Source organism: Lasiodiplodia theobromae (assembly GCF_012971845.1).
Source record: "Lasiodiplodia theobromae strain AM2As chromosome Unknown scaffold_61, whole genome shotgun sequence".
NCBI lineage: Eukaryota > Fungi > Ascomycota > Dothideomycetes > Botryosphaeriales > Botryosphaeriaceae > Lasiodiplodia > Lasiodiplodia theobromae.
The window spans coordinates 136,235-150,097 of NW_023336543.1; the positions used below are offsets into that span (position 1 = coordinate 136,235).

At 56.2% G+C, this 13,863-nt stretch overlaps 4 protein-coding genes across 4 annotated transcripts; 2 read left to right on the plus strand and 2 right to left on the minus strand.

Annotated features, from left to right (window-relative positions):
- Positions 1-803: 803 nt before the first annotated feature.
- Positions 804-2,016, plus strand: LTHEOB_12344 (NADP-dependent alcohol dehydrogenase; the record flags this gene model as incomplete). Its single annotated transcript, XM_035509201.1, has 3 exons — positions 804-878; positions 947-1,434; positions 1,488-2,016. 3 exons carry the CDS (start codon positions 804-806, stop codon positions 2,014-2,016), a joined length of 1,092 nt encoding a protein of 363 aa, XP_035364733.1.
- A 757-nt stretch (positions 2,017-2,773) lies between these two features.
- LTHEOB_12345 (uncharacterized protein) lies at positions 2,774-3,490 on the minus strand (the record flags this gene model as incomplete). The annotated part of the gene is made up of 1 exon (XM_035509202.1): positions 2,774-3,490. One exon carries the CDS (start codon positions 3,488-3,490, stop codon positions 2,774-2,776), a length of 717 nt encoding a protein of 238 aa, XP_035364734.1.
- Positions 3,491-4,430: 940 nt separating this feature from the next.
- Positions 4,431-9,273, plus strand: LTHEOB_12346 (Ribonuclease III; the record flags this gene model as incomplete). The annotated part of the gene is made up of 5 exons (XM_035509203.1): positions 4,431-4,526; positions 4,581-4,609; positions 4,657-4,705; positions 4,756-6,272; positions 6,321-9,273. 5 exons carry the CDS (start codon positions 4,431-4,433, stop codon positions 9,271-9,273), a joined length of 4,644 nt encoding a protein of 1,547 aa, XP_035364735.1.
- Positions 9,274-10,494: 1,221 nt separating this feature from the next.
- Positions 10,495-11,801, minus strand: LTHEOB_12347 (uncharacterized protein; the record flags this gene model as incomplete). Its single annotated transcript, XM_035509204.1, has 2 exons — positions 10,495-11,624; positions 11,771-11,801. The coding sequence occupies 2 exons, from the start codon at positions 11,799-11,801 to the stop codon at positions 10,495-10,497; spliced, it is 1,161 nt and encodes a 386-aa protein (XP_035364736.1).
- Between the last annotated feature and the right edge of the window lie 2,062 nt (positions 11,802-13,863).

Here is a 13,863-nt window from a genome sequence, read left to right on the forward strand (position 1 = left end):
GACAAGCCGCCGCTATCACGAGCTCTCGCGCTCAGACAGCACGCGTCGCGGTGACGTTCTTTTTGGGGGCACTGCGCGCTCGCAGTCTGATTGGCGCGCCAGCGTTGCCAGATGCGAAAGGCCTAGGCCTGGGCGGTGCAACGGCGGCGGAAAGTGTGCCGAACGCGGGGCATCTTGCAGCGCGATGCGGGTCAAATGCGGCCAGAGATTGTGCGCGTCATCGCCAGCTTTGCCTTCCCAAAATTCAGGTGAATCTATCCCGAGCGCTGTGTGCATTTCTGGCGCACCGATGCCGGCGTGCCCAGACGAGCCGCGTGGGCGAGACCATCCGACAGCCTGCCTGAGCGGCGCGCGGGGGATGCGTTTCCACCGTCGAGCGCGGGGTATGCGCCCTTCTGATTGGTGGTAAATCTTCTTGACGCTTTACTGAGCTCGCGACACCTGCCAGAGCTCCACCACCGCAACAAAAGTACCAGCGCTTCAGCGAGGTTCTGTAAACAGTAAAATCTAGCATCTGTGGGTCGAAGTTGGCGAGACGGGTCGTCGCGGGCTACTGCAGCCGGTTCCCAGCCGCCAACCGATCGATGATGCATATCTGAAGGAAAGTGGATTCTCGACGATAGCGATTGGGACGGTACCGCTCCTATGCGTCGGCTCAATTGGCGCGTCCGGGATGATATCACGGACGCCTGTCGAGTCCCGGCAATATTAAAGCCCCTCCCCCTCCATTTAACCCGCTGCACCATCACTTTTTTTCTTCTCCCACTCCATCACCAGTCAACTGCCACCCACCAGCCGCCATCATGCCTTACCCCGAGACCGCTGAGGGCTTCTGTGTCACCGACATCAAGAAGTGGAGCACTTTCACCAAGCAAGAGGTGCGCCGTTCTCGCAGTCTGCCCCGCGCCGCTGCCCCACCATTGCTAACAACCCCGCGCTCCGACAGTTCAAGCTCAAGCCCTTCGGCGACCGCGACGTCGACATTGCCATTGACGCCTGCGGTGTCTGCGCAAGCGATGTCCACACCATCAGCGGCGGCTGGGGCGCTGATATCCCGCTCCCGCTGTGCGTTGGCCACGAGATCATCGGCAAGGTCGTCAAGACCGGCAAGGATGTGACCACGGTCAAAGTCGGCGACCGTGTCGGTGTCGGCGCCCAGATCTCCGCCGACCTGACCTGCGGCAACTGCAAGGCTGACCAGGAGAACTACTGCCCCAACTCGGTTGACACCTATGGCGCTCCCTACCCCGACGGCACCATCTCCATGGGTGGCTACTCCAGCCACGTCCGTGCACACGAATACTTCACATTCAAGATACCCGACGCTCTTGAGACGAGCTTGGCCGCCCCCATGCTCTGCGCTGGTCTGACCGTTTTCAGCCCTCTGAAGCGGTTAGGAGCTGGTCCCGGTAAGAAGATTGGCATTGTTGGAATGTAAGTACTCAATTGTCTTGAGCCAAAACCACGTGGAAGCTGACATCCTCCAGCGGCGGTCTCGGCCACTTTGGTATTCTGTTCGCAAAGGCGCTGGGCGCCGATGTCTACGCCATCTCGCACAGCCCGAACAAGAAGGAGGACGCGCTCAAGCTGGGCGCCACCGACTTCATCGTGACCAAGGAGAAGAACTGGGCGGAGCCGTGGAAGTTCACCTTCGACTTCATCATCAGCACGGCCGACGCCACCGACAAGTTCAACCTGCCCGACTACTTCAGCACCCTCAAGGTCAACGGCACCTTCCACATGGTCGGCTTCCCGGACAACCCGCTGCCGCAGATCCAGGCCCAGGCCTTCGCCCCCAACGGCTGCTTCATGGGCGCCTCGCACATCGGCAACCGCCCCGAGATGATCGAGATGCTCGAGCTCGCCGCCAAGCAGGAGATCAAGAGCTGGGTCGAGACCATCGACATCTCCGAGGAGGGCTGCAAGCAGGCCGTCGAGCGCGTCTACAAGGGCGACAACGTCCGCTACCGCTTCACCCTCGTCGGCTACGACAAGATCTTCGGCAAGCGCGCATAGACGTACAGCTGCTCATGAGTGACGAAGTTGATGACCGTTGTGCGCAGGGTGAATACTGCGCGGTGGTTTTAAAGAGTATATCCGCAGCGCCTTGTGCTGCATCGAGATAGAAAAGCAATGTAATATTCACCTATACTGTTCGTTGATTCCTCTTGACGTAATGAAAAGTGTTTTCGGTCACTGTTACACTCGGAACGAACGAGGTTCGGCAACTGCATGACAGTCGCCGATTCGCGGACCAAAGCCCGACCCTCGTGTTCTGCTGCTCAGCTGTTATTCGAGAACTGCATCACACATGCAGAGCTAGCGCGAATTTATTTTCCGCTCATGACATGGGTAATCGAAGCAATTGTTCGGACGTGCGTGCCGAATTAACAATTATACAGTCACGTACAATAGCTCCCACTATTCATATCTGTTATTTCTTTGAAGGAACACTGATGATGTATAGTTATTTTTTGCTCCTGGGAAAGACAATAAAGCATAATCAGAGAATTGCGGTACACAGCATGTCCAATGTCACCGGAGCACAAATACCAGATCAATGGGTGAAGCATGCTCTGTTAAAATAATTTACAAAACCAAAGAACTTTCGTTTTAGTGGTAGTTTAGGTATCATCCGGGTATCCTATCTCCACTGTTCAACTCTTCCTTCTCTTTCTCGTCATCATCACTCCAGAAACGCTCCATCCTCCCCTCCATTAACTTCAGGTCCTCCTTATCCATAACTCTCTCGGCCAACGACCGCTCAGCGCGCTCACCAACGGCCAGGGCCGCCCGGCCCACCAGGACCGCCACCCGGACCGCCATGGTGACCAAAGCCACCACCGCCGGGCCCACCGCCGAAATCACCACCACCATAGCCTCCAGGACCGCCGCCGCCGGGGCCGCCGTGACCACCTGGTCCTCCCCCAAAGCCGCCTGGCCCTCCGCCGCCATGGTGTCCCCCGAAGCCGCCCCCGAAACCGCCGCCCGGCCCGCCGTGGTGTCCTCCGCCGTGGTGCCCGCCCGGTCCCCCACCTCCTCCGCCGTAGTAGCTGTGGTTGTTGCCGCCGCCGCCGCCGAAATGGGGCTGGTTGTGGTGGCCGCTGCCCGCTCCCATGCCGAGCAGGCCTCCAGACTGACCGCCGAAGCTGCCGCCTCCCTGGTGATGCCCATGAGGGCCGTGGCCACCCCCAGGTCCTCCCTGCTGGTGCTGCTGAGGTTGGCTATTCCATCCGCCGCCTTGGTGCGCAGGGCCTCCGCCGTATCCGCCAGGGCCGCCGCCATAGAAGCCGCCCTGCTGCGCCGACGGTGACGGGCCGCCGCCTCCGTAGCCGTACTGGTTGCTGCCGCTGTGTCCGTGCTTGCCGCCCATGAGCTTCTGTTCGACTTTGTGCTCGAGCTTCTCCAGGAGACTCTCTTTCTTGTGCGGCTTGTTGTGTCCGCCGCCGCCGAGGAAGGAGAGGCCGCGGTCGCCGTTGTTGCCGTCCATGATTGCCGTTGTTGGTGTCGGTCTGGACGAGGGGGGAGCGGCGGCGGTGAGGGCGAGGGGTATGAGGGTGATTGAGGACTTATTTTCGAGTGTGGGGTAGTAGGAGTAGTTGAAGGTTGTAGTACTGATGGCTTGGAATCGCCAAGCTCGGAGTAGCGAGTGTTTATATGTGGGTTTGTCGCGTGAGGGGCCCGGTTAGGGAGGGATTGATGGATGACGTCCATGGCAGGGCGGTACCAGGCTCTTTATGCGATAGTGGGCTGGTTGCGAATTTTGCACGAGTCACACGGTAGGCAGACGGAAAGGTTTCCTGGCTCACAGGTGGCAGGACATGACGTTGGCCGCGTGGCTTCGTCGCCGGGCTTGGGGGTTGCGCAGTTAAATTGTGGCGCATTCGGGAAGGCGGCAGGGATGGGCGTCGTCATCCTGAGGCACGGCCAGCGCCAAGCCGGAAACGCGGTCCATGGCGCGAAACTCGGGCGGTCTCAGAGCTAGTGCTGTGCCGACTCGTGGGCGGCTGGCCTTGCATTCATCTCACAAAGTTCAGGGCCGAGGCGCGATCGGGGTTAGGAGCGCAGGTGGCTGGGGGCCCGTGCGGTGGAGGGCGTCGTGGCTGTGTGGCTAAGCATGCGGAGATCTGTGGCTGCCCGTGTGCGCAGGGTCTTTTTTGCGTGCCTGGCGGCTATCATCTTCCCGTAGGTGTCGTGTAAGGACCCTGGGGCGCTGTTGCTGCGCTTCTGGAGAATGCATGGCACAGGTGATGGGTGGCTGCAGGTCGCCAGCCTTGCTGTCGCCTGCAGTTTGCCCGGCGCCGTCTCGCCCACGTCCGACGCCGCAAACAACTTCATCACCGCCATCTGTCGCCATGCCTTGAATACCCCACCGCGAACAGCTGAACTCCAGACTCTCGCACGGCGTCCAGTTCACGTCGCCTACAACCATGGAGTCGCCGAACGGAGAGCCTACCTTTTTCTGCCTGCGGTCCTACCAGGCTGAAATGGTCGAGGAGAGCTTGAAGCAAAACATCATTGTTGCTGTGCGTCCAAATGGATGATCCGGTGCTCCTCAATAGCGACTGATTTGCCTGTAGATGGACACGGGCAGCGGGAAGACCCACGTGTATGACTATCCATCTGTTTTACCACCCAGATCACTGACCACCGCAGCGCAATATCCCGTACTGCTGCCGAGCTCGAAAGCTGCAACCCAGACCAGGTACACCATCCCTATCGCCATGCCCCTCGTTTGTTCTGACCTTTCGGTAGCTGGTCTGGTTTATTGCGCCTACTGTCACCCTCTGCCACCAGCAGTTCTGTCTCTTTGAGAAGCATCTCCCCGCATATGAGATCCGCTTTCTCAGCGGCAATGATAACGTCGACCGCTGGACGGATCAGAACATTTGGGATGCCGTTCTCAGAAATGTCCGCATCGTCGTGTCGACCCCGGCTGTGCTGCTGGATGCTCTGACCCATGCCTTTGTGAAGCTCCCCCGACTTGCGCTTCTGATATTCGACGAGGCCCACATGTGTCGAGGCAACCATCCTGCCAGTGCCATCATGCAGAGATTCTACCACCCACTGCTTGCAAATGGCGATCGCGACAGCCTGCCCAAGATCCTCGGCTTGACAGCGAGTCCGGTCGTCAGTGCAAACGCAAGCGGCCTGGAGATTATCGAACGCAGCCTCAATGCAATCGCCAAAACTCCCAAGATTCATCGAACAGACCTCCTTCGCTTCACACACAGGCCTGAGCTTGTGCAGTTAAATTACCCTGGTCAATATTTAGACCCCTCTGCCGGGCCACCAGTCCTTGCTGCTCTGGCTAACGTCTATCACGCGTACGACATCTTGGAGGATCCATACATCCTTAGTCTGCGTAAAAAAGCATCAGAGACCACGGATGAGACCCGGGACCAAGTCTTAAGAGAGCTGGAGAAGCTGCTACACAATAGAAAGACATATATCCACGAGCAGCTGAAGAAGCTCTACTCGCGAGCGCTCGGTATCTATAATGAGCTTGGTGGACCTCCAACAGAGTTCTACATCCGGAGTTGCATCGCCAAGTTTGATGCCTTCTTAACCAACTCAAGCCACTTGCTACTTGACTGGTCATCAGCCGAAGGCAAGCATCTCCACGACATGCTCGCGACCGTGGCCGCAGCCCCGCCTGTGAGCCAGCATACGGGAATACATGACAGTCTATCACCAAAGATGAATACTCTCGTCGATCTTCTTCTGTCTGAATGGAATGCTGACTTTACCGGCATCATCTTCGTCGAGCAGCGCGCTACCGTTGCTGCAATGGACCATGTTCTGTCGAACCACCCTCGGCTTCGGGACTTGTTCAGTGTCGGCACCTTTGTCGGCACCTCCATGACCGTTCACAGGAAATCCCATCTCGGCATCGGCGACCTGGTAGAAATCAAACACCAGCAGCAGACTCTTGAAGAATTCCGCGCTGGCAAGAAAAACCTTATTGTCGCAACCGCCGTTCTGGAAGAAGGTATTGATGTATCCAACTGCCATATTGTCATTTGCTTCGAACCCCCCAAGAACCTCAAGTCTTTCATTCAGCGCCGCGGCCGTGCGAGGAAGAAGGACTCAAAGTTTGTCATCATGTTCCCTGACGACTCCACCTTTGTCAAGTCTCCAGAAATGTGGTTGGACCTGGAAGAGCAAATGAAGGAGGCGTATTTGAATGATCAACGGGTAGTCCAAGCAGCAGAACAACGCGAAGAACTCGAAGAGGATGGAGACGACACCTACCGCTGCGAATCCACGGGGTAAGCCGTTCATTCCTTTCAACCTAATCGTTTACTAAAAAGAAGCAGGGCGCTTCTCACGCTCGATAACGCAATGCAACATCTGTACCATTTCTGCGCCATTCTCGGCGACGGACAACACGTGGATCTACGGCCTCGGTTCTTCTTCACGGTAGATCAAAATGATCGCACGACTGCTACCGTCACCTTGCCGAGCTCAGTGAGCAAAATGGTCCGCCAGCATCGAGGCACAGGATCATGGTTGACGGAAAGGGCGGCTAGAAAGGATGCTGCCTTCCAAGCCTATGTTGCCTTACATAAAGCGGGCTTGGTGAACGACAACCTATTGCCTTTACCGAGTGATCCAGAAGACCAGCCGGATTTTGGTGTTGTCGACAAGAGGCCAGCTATGATCGAGGTCCACCCCCGTCTGGATCCATGGATACCACTGGCTCAGCTCATCAGCTTATCGACACCATTAGATCCATGGTATAGGACGAAGATGACAATATCTATGGAACCACAACCAGTCACATTGGTCATCCTTCTACCCCAGCCGATGCTGCATGTCCCTGACTTCTTACTTCATTGGAACGAGACTATTCGTTACACACTAAGCAGCGAACCAATGGATGCCATAACTCTCAGCAAAGACGAAGTGACATCACTCCAACATTCAACGCGGACTCTTCTATACGAGATCTTCCAGACACGTATGGTTGAAGAAAGATACGATTTCCCTTTCTTAATTGCTCAGCCGGGTGCCTATGGCGAAGGCGAACGCCAGTTTCTAGAGTTTGGCGGTGAAAGCAGACCTGCACTTGAGGTCTACGCCGAGCTTCAGGCTGGCCTCAGCCCCACGATAGGTCTTCTACATCCGAAAGGAGTTGTAGGCGCCCCTTTGATGTTCCGCCGCTTCCAAATTCCTGATATCAGCATGACCGAAGACGAGAATCTCCAGCAAGAAGAAGAGGCGACTGTCCAAGTTGTCTGCTCAGCATTTCCCAAAAGGCGTGACTTCCTGCATTATATCAGAGATTCGGCCCAATATGGCATGTATACGAAGGAAACCATACTACCAGCCGAAGGTTTCCTCATGAGCAGGCTACCAGTAGCTTATTCCATGTTCGCGGCTTTCCTGCCATCGATTTTGCACCGCTACGAGCTTTTCATGATCGTTCAAGAGCTTTGCGACACTGCAGTACGCTCCGTTGGTTTTACTAATCATGAACTGGTACTGCGCGCCATCACCGCATCGTCGACGAACGAAAATGACTACCAGAGACTGGAATTTTTGGGGGATTGCATATTGAAATACAGCACCGCGGTCCAGCTCATGGCAGACTTCCTCCACTGGCCCGAGAGCTATCTCACTGAACGTAAAGATCGCATTGTTTCCAACGGTGCACTCGCTAAAGCCTCACGCCGCACCGGCCTCGACAAATTCATCATCACTAAGGCCTTCACGGGCTCCAAATGGCGGCCACGCTATGTGCAAGATATCCTAGCCACATCTCAAGCTGCTCTACAAGAGAGTCAAACGCTATCTACCAAGACCCTGGCTGATGTGGTCGAGTCGCTCATCGGTGCCGCCTTCGTTGAGGGCGGCATACATAAAGCGCACCTCTGCACATCCACCTTCCTCACCAGCCTCGAATGGAAGTCGCTGCACCACTGCCGCACGATCCTGCAGGACCACGCGGCGGAGGAACACGCGTCAGCGCCAGTGCTCCACCTCGAGCGCGTTGAGGAGCTCATCGGATACACGTTCAAGAACAAGTACCTCCTCCTCGAAGCCCTGACACACGCGTCCTTCACCGCGCCCCGGGAAGCCGCCTCCTCATCCTACCAACGTCTCGAGTATCTCGGCGACGCCGTCCTCGACTACATCATCTCCGGCCGGCTGTACGCGCACCGCAGAAAGCCAGCAGCCAACGCCAACGCCAGCAACGACGGCGGTAGCACGATCCCACCCCGCGGCCACGCCGCCGACGAGCTGCCGCACTGGACGATGCACTCCATCCGGGCCGCCCTCGTCAACGCGTCTTTCCTCGCCTTCCTCTGCATGGAGGCCACCATCTTCGAGCCGCGAACCGACGTCGTTTTCGCTCCTTCATCCACCACGACAGCCGCTCCCCTTCCCCTTTCGACAGCACTGGCAAACGAGCAACCGTACACCGTCCCCGGCACGCCCTCCCGCAAGGCGCTGTGGCACTTCCTGCGACACTCGTCGCCGACGCTGCTCGCCTCCGCCACGGCCGCTACCGCCCGGCACGAGCGCTATAGCGAAGACATCTGGCGCGCGCTGCGGCAGCATCGCCGGTACCCCTGGCGGCTGTTCGCCAAGGTTGGGGCGGAGAAGTTCTTTTCGGACATCGTCGAGGCGGTGCTGGGTGCTGTCTTTATCGATTCGACGACAAACAGTTCTTTGTCTGTTGGTGATAATGAGATGGTTGACGGGGCAGAGGGACAGGAGAAAAATGGAAAGGTTGTGCTGGAGGAAGAGGAGGAACTTGAAGCCTGCGAGCGGTTTCTGGAGAAGATCGGATTGATGGACGTGCTGGATAGGTTCATGAGGGACGAGGTCGACTGTTTGCACCCAAAGACGCAGCTGGGGCGGTTGGCGGGTAGCGATAAGGTGGTTTGGGAGTGGGACGAAGGGGACTTGGACGCTGGCGAGGCGGAGTCGCCGGAGGGAGGAATGAAGGGGAAGAGGTTTAGGTGTAGAGTCGGCCTTGGGGAGACATGGGTTGGTGACTGGGTTGACGGGGAGACTAGGCACGGTGCAGAAACGGAGGCGGCGGATCGGGCGGTGTTGACCTTGGTGGCGCAAGGGCGAAGTTGGAGGGGGATGGAGAGGTGGGAGGGTGCGAGTGGCGACGAGATCGAAGGTGGAAATGGTGATGGAGATGAAGTGAAGAGCGAAGAGAGTGAAGAAGTCGATCAGGTTGTTGCTGGTGCTGTGATTGGGGACGATTCGGACATGGATGATGCTACTCCTCAGCCATCTCATGCGATTTAAGTTTAACATATAACAGATCCAGCAAGTCCTGTCTTTCAGAACATGCGAGGTTCCTAAGCATGTTGGCTGCTAGGTCTGTGTCGAGTTAACCTCAATCTGCCCCCACAGTCTTTTTTGCAGATTCTCAGTTCGAATATAAGTACCGCCAACTTAAATGCCATTTTCTAATTTTTTGCATGTGCACACAGCTGTAACTTCTGGAGAATGCCTCTTATATGCGAAGGGCACGTGTCATAATCTTGTTACCACAGCCCAAACCGTGTTCTAAAGCAAACCTACCACACCAATTCATAAATATACTAGTAATTATAAGTACATAATAGCATTGGAATGGTTGATTATACATTCATGTCCGGACGATAGCTTCAGCTACCTATGATGATCACGCCCAGCAATGAAATCGGATAGCAGGTAATTTTTCTTCCCGCCACTTAGTCTGCATGTAGTTGAGAAAGACGTCCGCGGCCGTGAGTTAAAGACAGCTCCAGCATAGGCACTATCCTAAATACGTCTAAGCCCGTGAGTTCTGGTGGCCTTTGCGGATAAGGCTGACTAACGATGGTCTGGACAACGCCCGGGGTCGCGCACGGCCCTGTGGTTGGTTTGAGGGTATTCAATTGAATAGTCAACGACAGAGCGCCTTGATAGTCTCCAATTGTAGATTTATTGGATGTAATTTGCTAAAAAGAAAAAGACCGTGCAGATTGTCACCGACCGTCAATAGCTACTTGAATCTCATCATTTTCCCATCCGATAGTTTGAGCAGTCTGGTTCTGGGCTTGACTCAAACCGAGACGAGAGCTTCCTGTTTTCTTCCATACGATTGTTCTATTAGTATTGCAGTATATGGGTAGTTTAAGCGTCTATCCGGACGTGGATGTATGATATGTGGAACAAATGCATCTGGACAAGAGCTTCAGCTCCCCAGTTTTGTTGCAATACCACGTGAACCGATCTGGTAGTTGACTGTGTTCCAATTCGAACTGCCCATGTAGTATCCTAAAAGAAATAGAAGAGCCAGACTCTTATTAGTCACTAGTCACTTATGCCTCAAAGATTTGAATCCGTCAGAAATATGTTTTAGATGCTCGCAGTCAAAACATGCGTGTGGTATCTCAAATATGCGTAACGCTAAATGCCCTTGCAAGATCATAACCTCAGAGCCATGCCTACCGATAACGCCAATGCCGTGTTTCAATGAACAGCCAAAAACACACCCAATTAGCCCTGCACACTATCCCTTTTGCCTTCCAACAGTCCTTTAATTCTGTCTTCCCTCTCCTGCAACTCCTTCATCAACTCCTCTTTCTCTTCATCCCACTTCTTCCTATCCTTCCGCCGCTCGCTCAGCTCCTCGGCCTGCGAGTAAATGCGGTCGCGCAGGGCGGCCATCTGGCGCTGGAAGGCGACGCGGTCCTCCATGCGCTCACAGTTGCGCGCTGCGTCGGCCATCAGTTCAGTCACCAAGTTGTCGTCATCATTACTGCTGCCGCTGTTGCTGTTGCCGCTACCGCTCTCGCCGCAGCAGCAATTGCACCCGTCGTCGGATTCTACTCCCACCGAACTGCCGCCGCCATAACCATACAGGGTCATCGACCGCGGTGGACTCGACGACATGGGCATGGCAGCGAAAGCGCTGTTCCGTTTGGAAGGTGAATGAGATGATGATGCAGAGAAAATAGATGGCACAGCCGGGGCGGGAGCGGAGGGCCGACGGATCGATCCGTCGTGGTGATGATGATGATGGTGGAGGCGGTGGCTGTGCTCATTGGTTTGCTGCATCCGCATTTTCTCGAGCTCCATGGCTAAGCGATGTTGCTGAGCGCGGGCGGTAGCAAGTGCGGCCTCGAGGTCGTCGACGCGGCGAGGTTCGTGGGCAGTGATTGTTGCTGACGACGATGAGGAGTCCTGCTGGGCGACGGCAGGAGGGGTGAGTTCTGTCGTTGATGGTGTTGATGGCGAGTGTTCGCTTGGCTTTTCGGATGAGGTTACGGTTGCTGCGGGTATGGAGACGGAGGTTGATGTCGAGGCGATGGATGCAGCGGAGACTGATGTTCTGCTGGTGGTTGACGAGGATGCAGATGGTGAAGACGGGCGCTGTGCGGTGGCCTGAGCAATGCCCTCGAGGCCGGAGCGGAAGCGTGAGGCGGCCATTTGGTGCTCCTCGTTCACGATGGCGGCTTGGCGCTGTTGGGCGGCGAAGGAGGAGAAGCGGGCGGTGGTTGACGGGCTCGGATAGTGGAAGTGTCTGATGCCGTGGTTGAAGGACGACGGGTAGGACCAGTAAAAAGGCGTGGCAGGTTTGAGAGGGGTTGTTTGCTTGCGGACGTAGCCGATGCGAGGTACGAGGGCTAAAGTTTGCTCGTCAGGACAGGGTGCCAAGAAAAGGCGGGAGGAGGATCTCGAGGCGGGGGGGCGGGGCTGGCCGTCTTTTGTAGACAAGACAGGTCATATCTGCATAGACCCTGGCCTCGCATCGCGGGAGCGGCAGACGTACCTGGATTGGGTGGATGTTCGCTTGCGCACATGATGGTGGGCAGAGAAGGATGCAGGCTAGGAGGCGGGCTAAATTTTGCAACGGCGCCTGGCAGATTTTTTTCCCCTCCGGAACGCGCAGTGGCGGCGAGGGCGCGGTCTATGTAGCCGTGGGACGGCAGAGGCGTCTGTTGAGGCTCGCCTTTCAGGACCCTGCAGGCGCGAATCGGGCTGAGCTCAAGCCTTATGACGTCGATGCTGGAGATCTGGCCCCACCACGAGCCCCAGGCACCCAGGTGTGGGCGCAGCGCATCCCGTCTCCGCTGCGGACCGTGCAGGCGGTGAGCTGGCCAGATGTCGCAGCCTGACTGCTGCGCTCTCGCCTGCGCCCGAAGCGCTGGCTGACGGCGTGACGGCCAGCCGCGTGACTGCGAACCTGCTGTTGTGCGCAACCGGTCTGCCCACGTCCGTTCGCGACGCCGCCACCCACGACCCAATTCCAGGAATTCCTTGCACCCTGCATTCCGCCGAGATCGCCACCACCGGCCGCTTTTCAGCCTCACCACAAAGCAAGGCTGCTGGTGCAGCACCGAACGCTTCGAGCACGCTGGCCGATGCGAACAGTGCTCCTGCTGCTGCTGCCACACCACACCACCTACCGCCACATTGTCGGTCCGGCCAAACATGGGCGTTTGACTTTTCGGTATTGTTTGCGCTGTTACCACCACCGCTTTGCGTGCCCAAGAAAGAGCCCAGCAACTGACGTCCTGCCAACCACCCCTTCACCCGACCGCCGCTAGCTGCCTAGCGTGGCCCTGACGACATCATAATCTCTAGGTCTGACCCCTACTGAATCGCTGCGTCTCGGCCTGACCCGGAGATTTCGTGTATTGGCCTGGATGAGTCGCTGACAATTAAACAATAAAGTCTAGGTCCCTCCAGCAATATCTCAAACCTGCCACGCGCGGCTTCACCTCGGACTAGATCAGCCCCGTTGCATACCCGTTATTTCCACAATTCTAAATCCGTTCCCCTTGCCATCGCCAAGGGACAGATTGTGAGAAGAGAATAACCGAAACCCAGAACCAGCAACGCATTCTCGTCTCTCTATCCTGCTGGCCGCGCGCGCTTTCCCAACGGGCACCATTGGGCGTTTTTCCAACGTCTTCGTGCTGCGGGATCGCGATAGTGGCGTAGCTGCATTTGTCGTAGCAACGTGAGGATCTCGATTCGTCAACGCTAAATGCGGAAGAGCCCGTCTGTCACGACAGAACCGGTCTGTAGAACGACGCCAGGGCTGACGAGGGGGAAATGCAAAGCACTGACGATGCTGGCCTTCGATAAAGCGCCGGACAGCCACCGCCCGGACACAGGCCTCAACCACTCTCCCCGGTCGAGCTGTACACTAATAAGCGAACTAGACCTCGTACGAGAGCTGACCACCCACCCCCGCAGCAACTCCGTCATCCGCAGCTGCCAACGTGCGTCATCGAGTTTGCTTGGTATTTCAACAAGTCGGCCTACTTGAAGCTCTTGTCCGGATGCATTTGTCCACTTATATTTCGTGCATTTGCGTCCGGATGGGCGCTTCAACTGCCCATCTTCCGTCGCAATATTAACGTCTTTTAGCTAATTCTGGGGAGAAAACGCACGTGGCACTTTCAACGGTCGGCTTTTCCGATGAGGGTATCCACTACCATCAAGCACCATAGTGGGCCGCAAAAAGACTGTCCCTTTCCAAACCTGTCTTGCCAGGGAAAGCACGCTCTTTACGTCCGTATTCAAGTCTACGTCACAATATCGTTGCGTATTCTTCAAATCTGGATTTGTCTGGGTACTGGCAAAAGTGGCTGGAGAGGGAGCGTTTAGTATCCTTCGCACTCAAGGAACCCAGCATGAAGGAAATGTGTTCTCTGTATTGGACTGATCATGTCTGACTACCGGTTGCTATCTACTAACAACGCTACCCTATCAGCTTCGATATCCAGACTGTCTCGAGCTTGAACCAATCGCCTCCAAGTTCAAGGATTCAATCAAAAGCTGATGGGAGATAGAAGCCGGCCTTAAAGAGTGTTGCCAATAGGATCCTGCTAAGCTAAATGAGTAGCAATATGT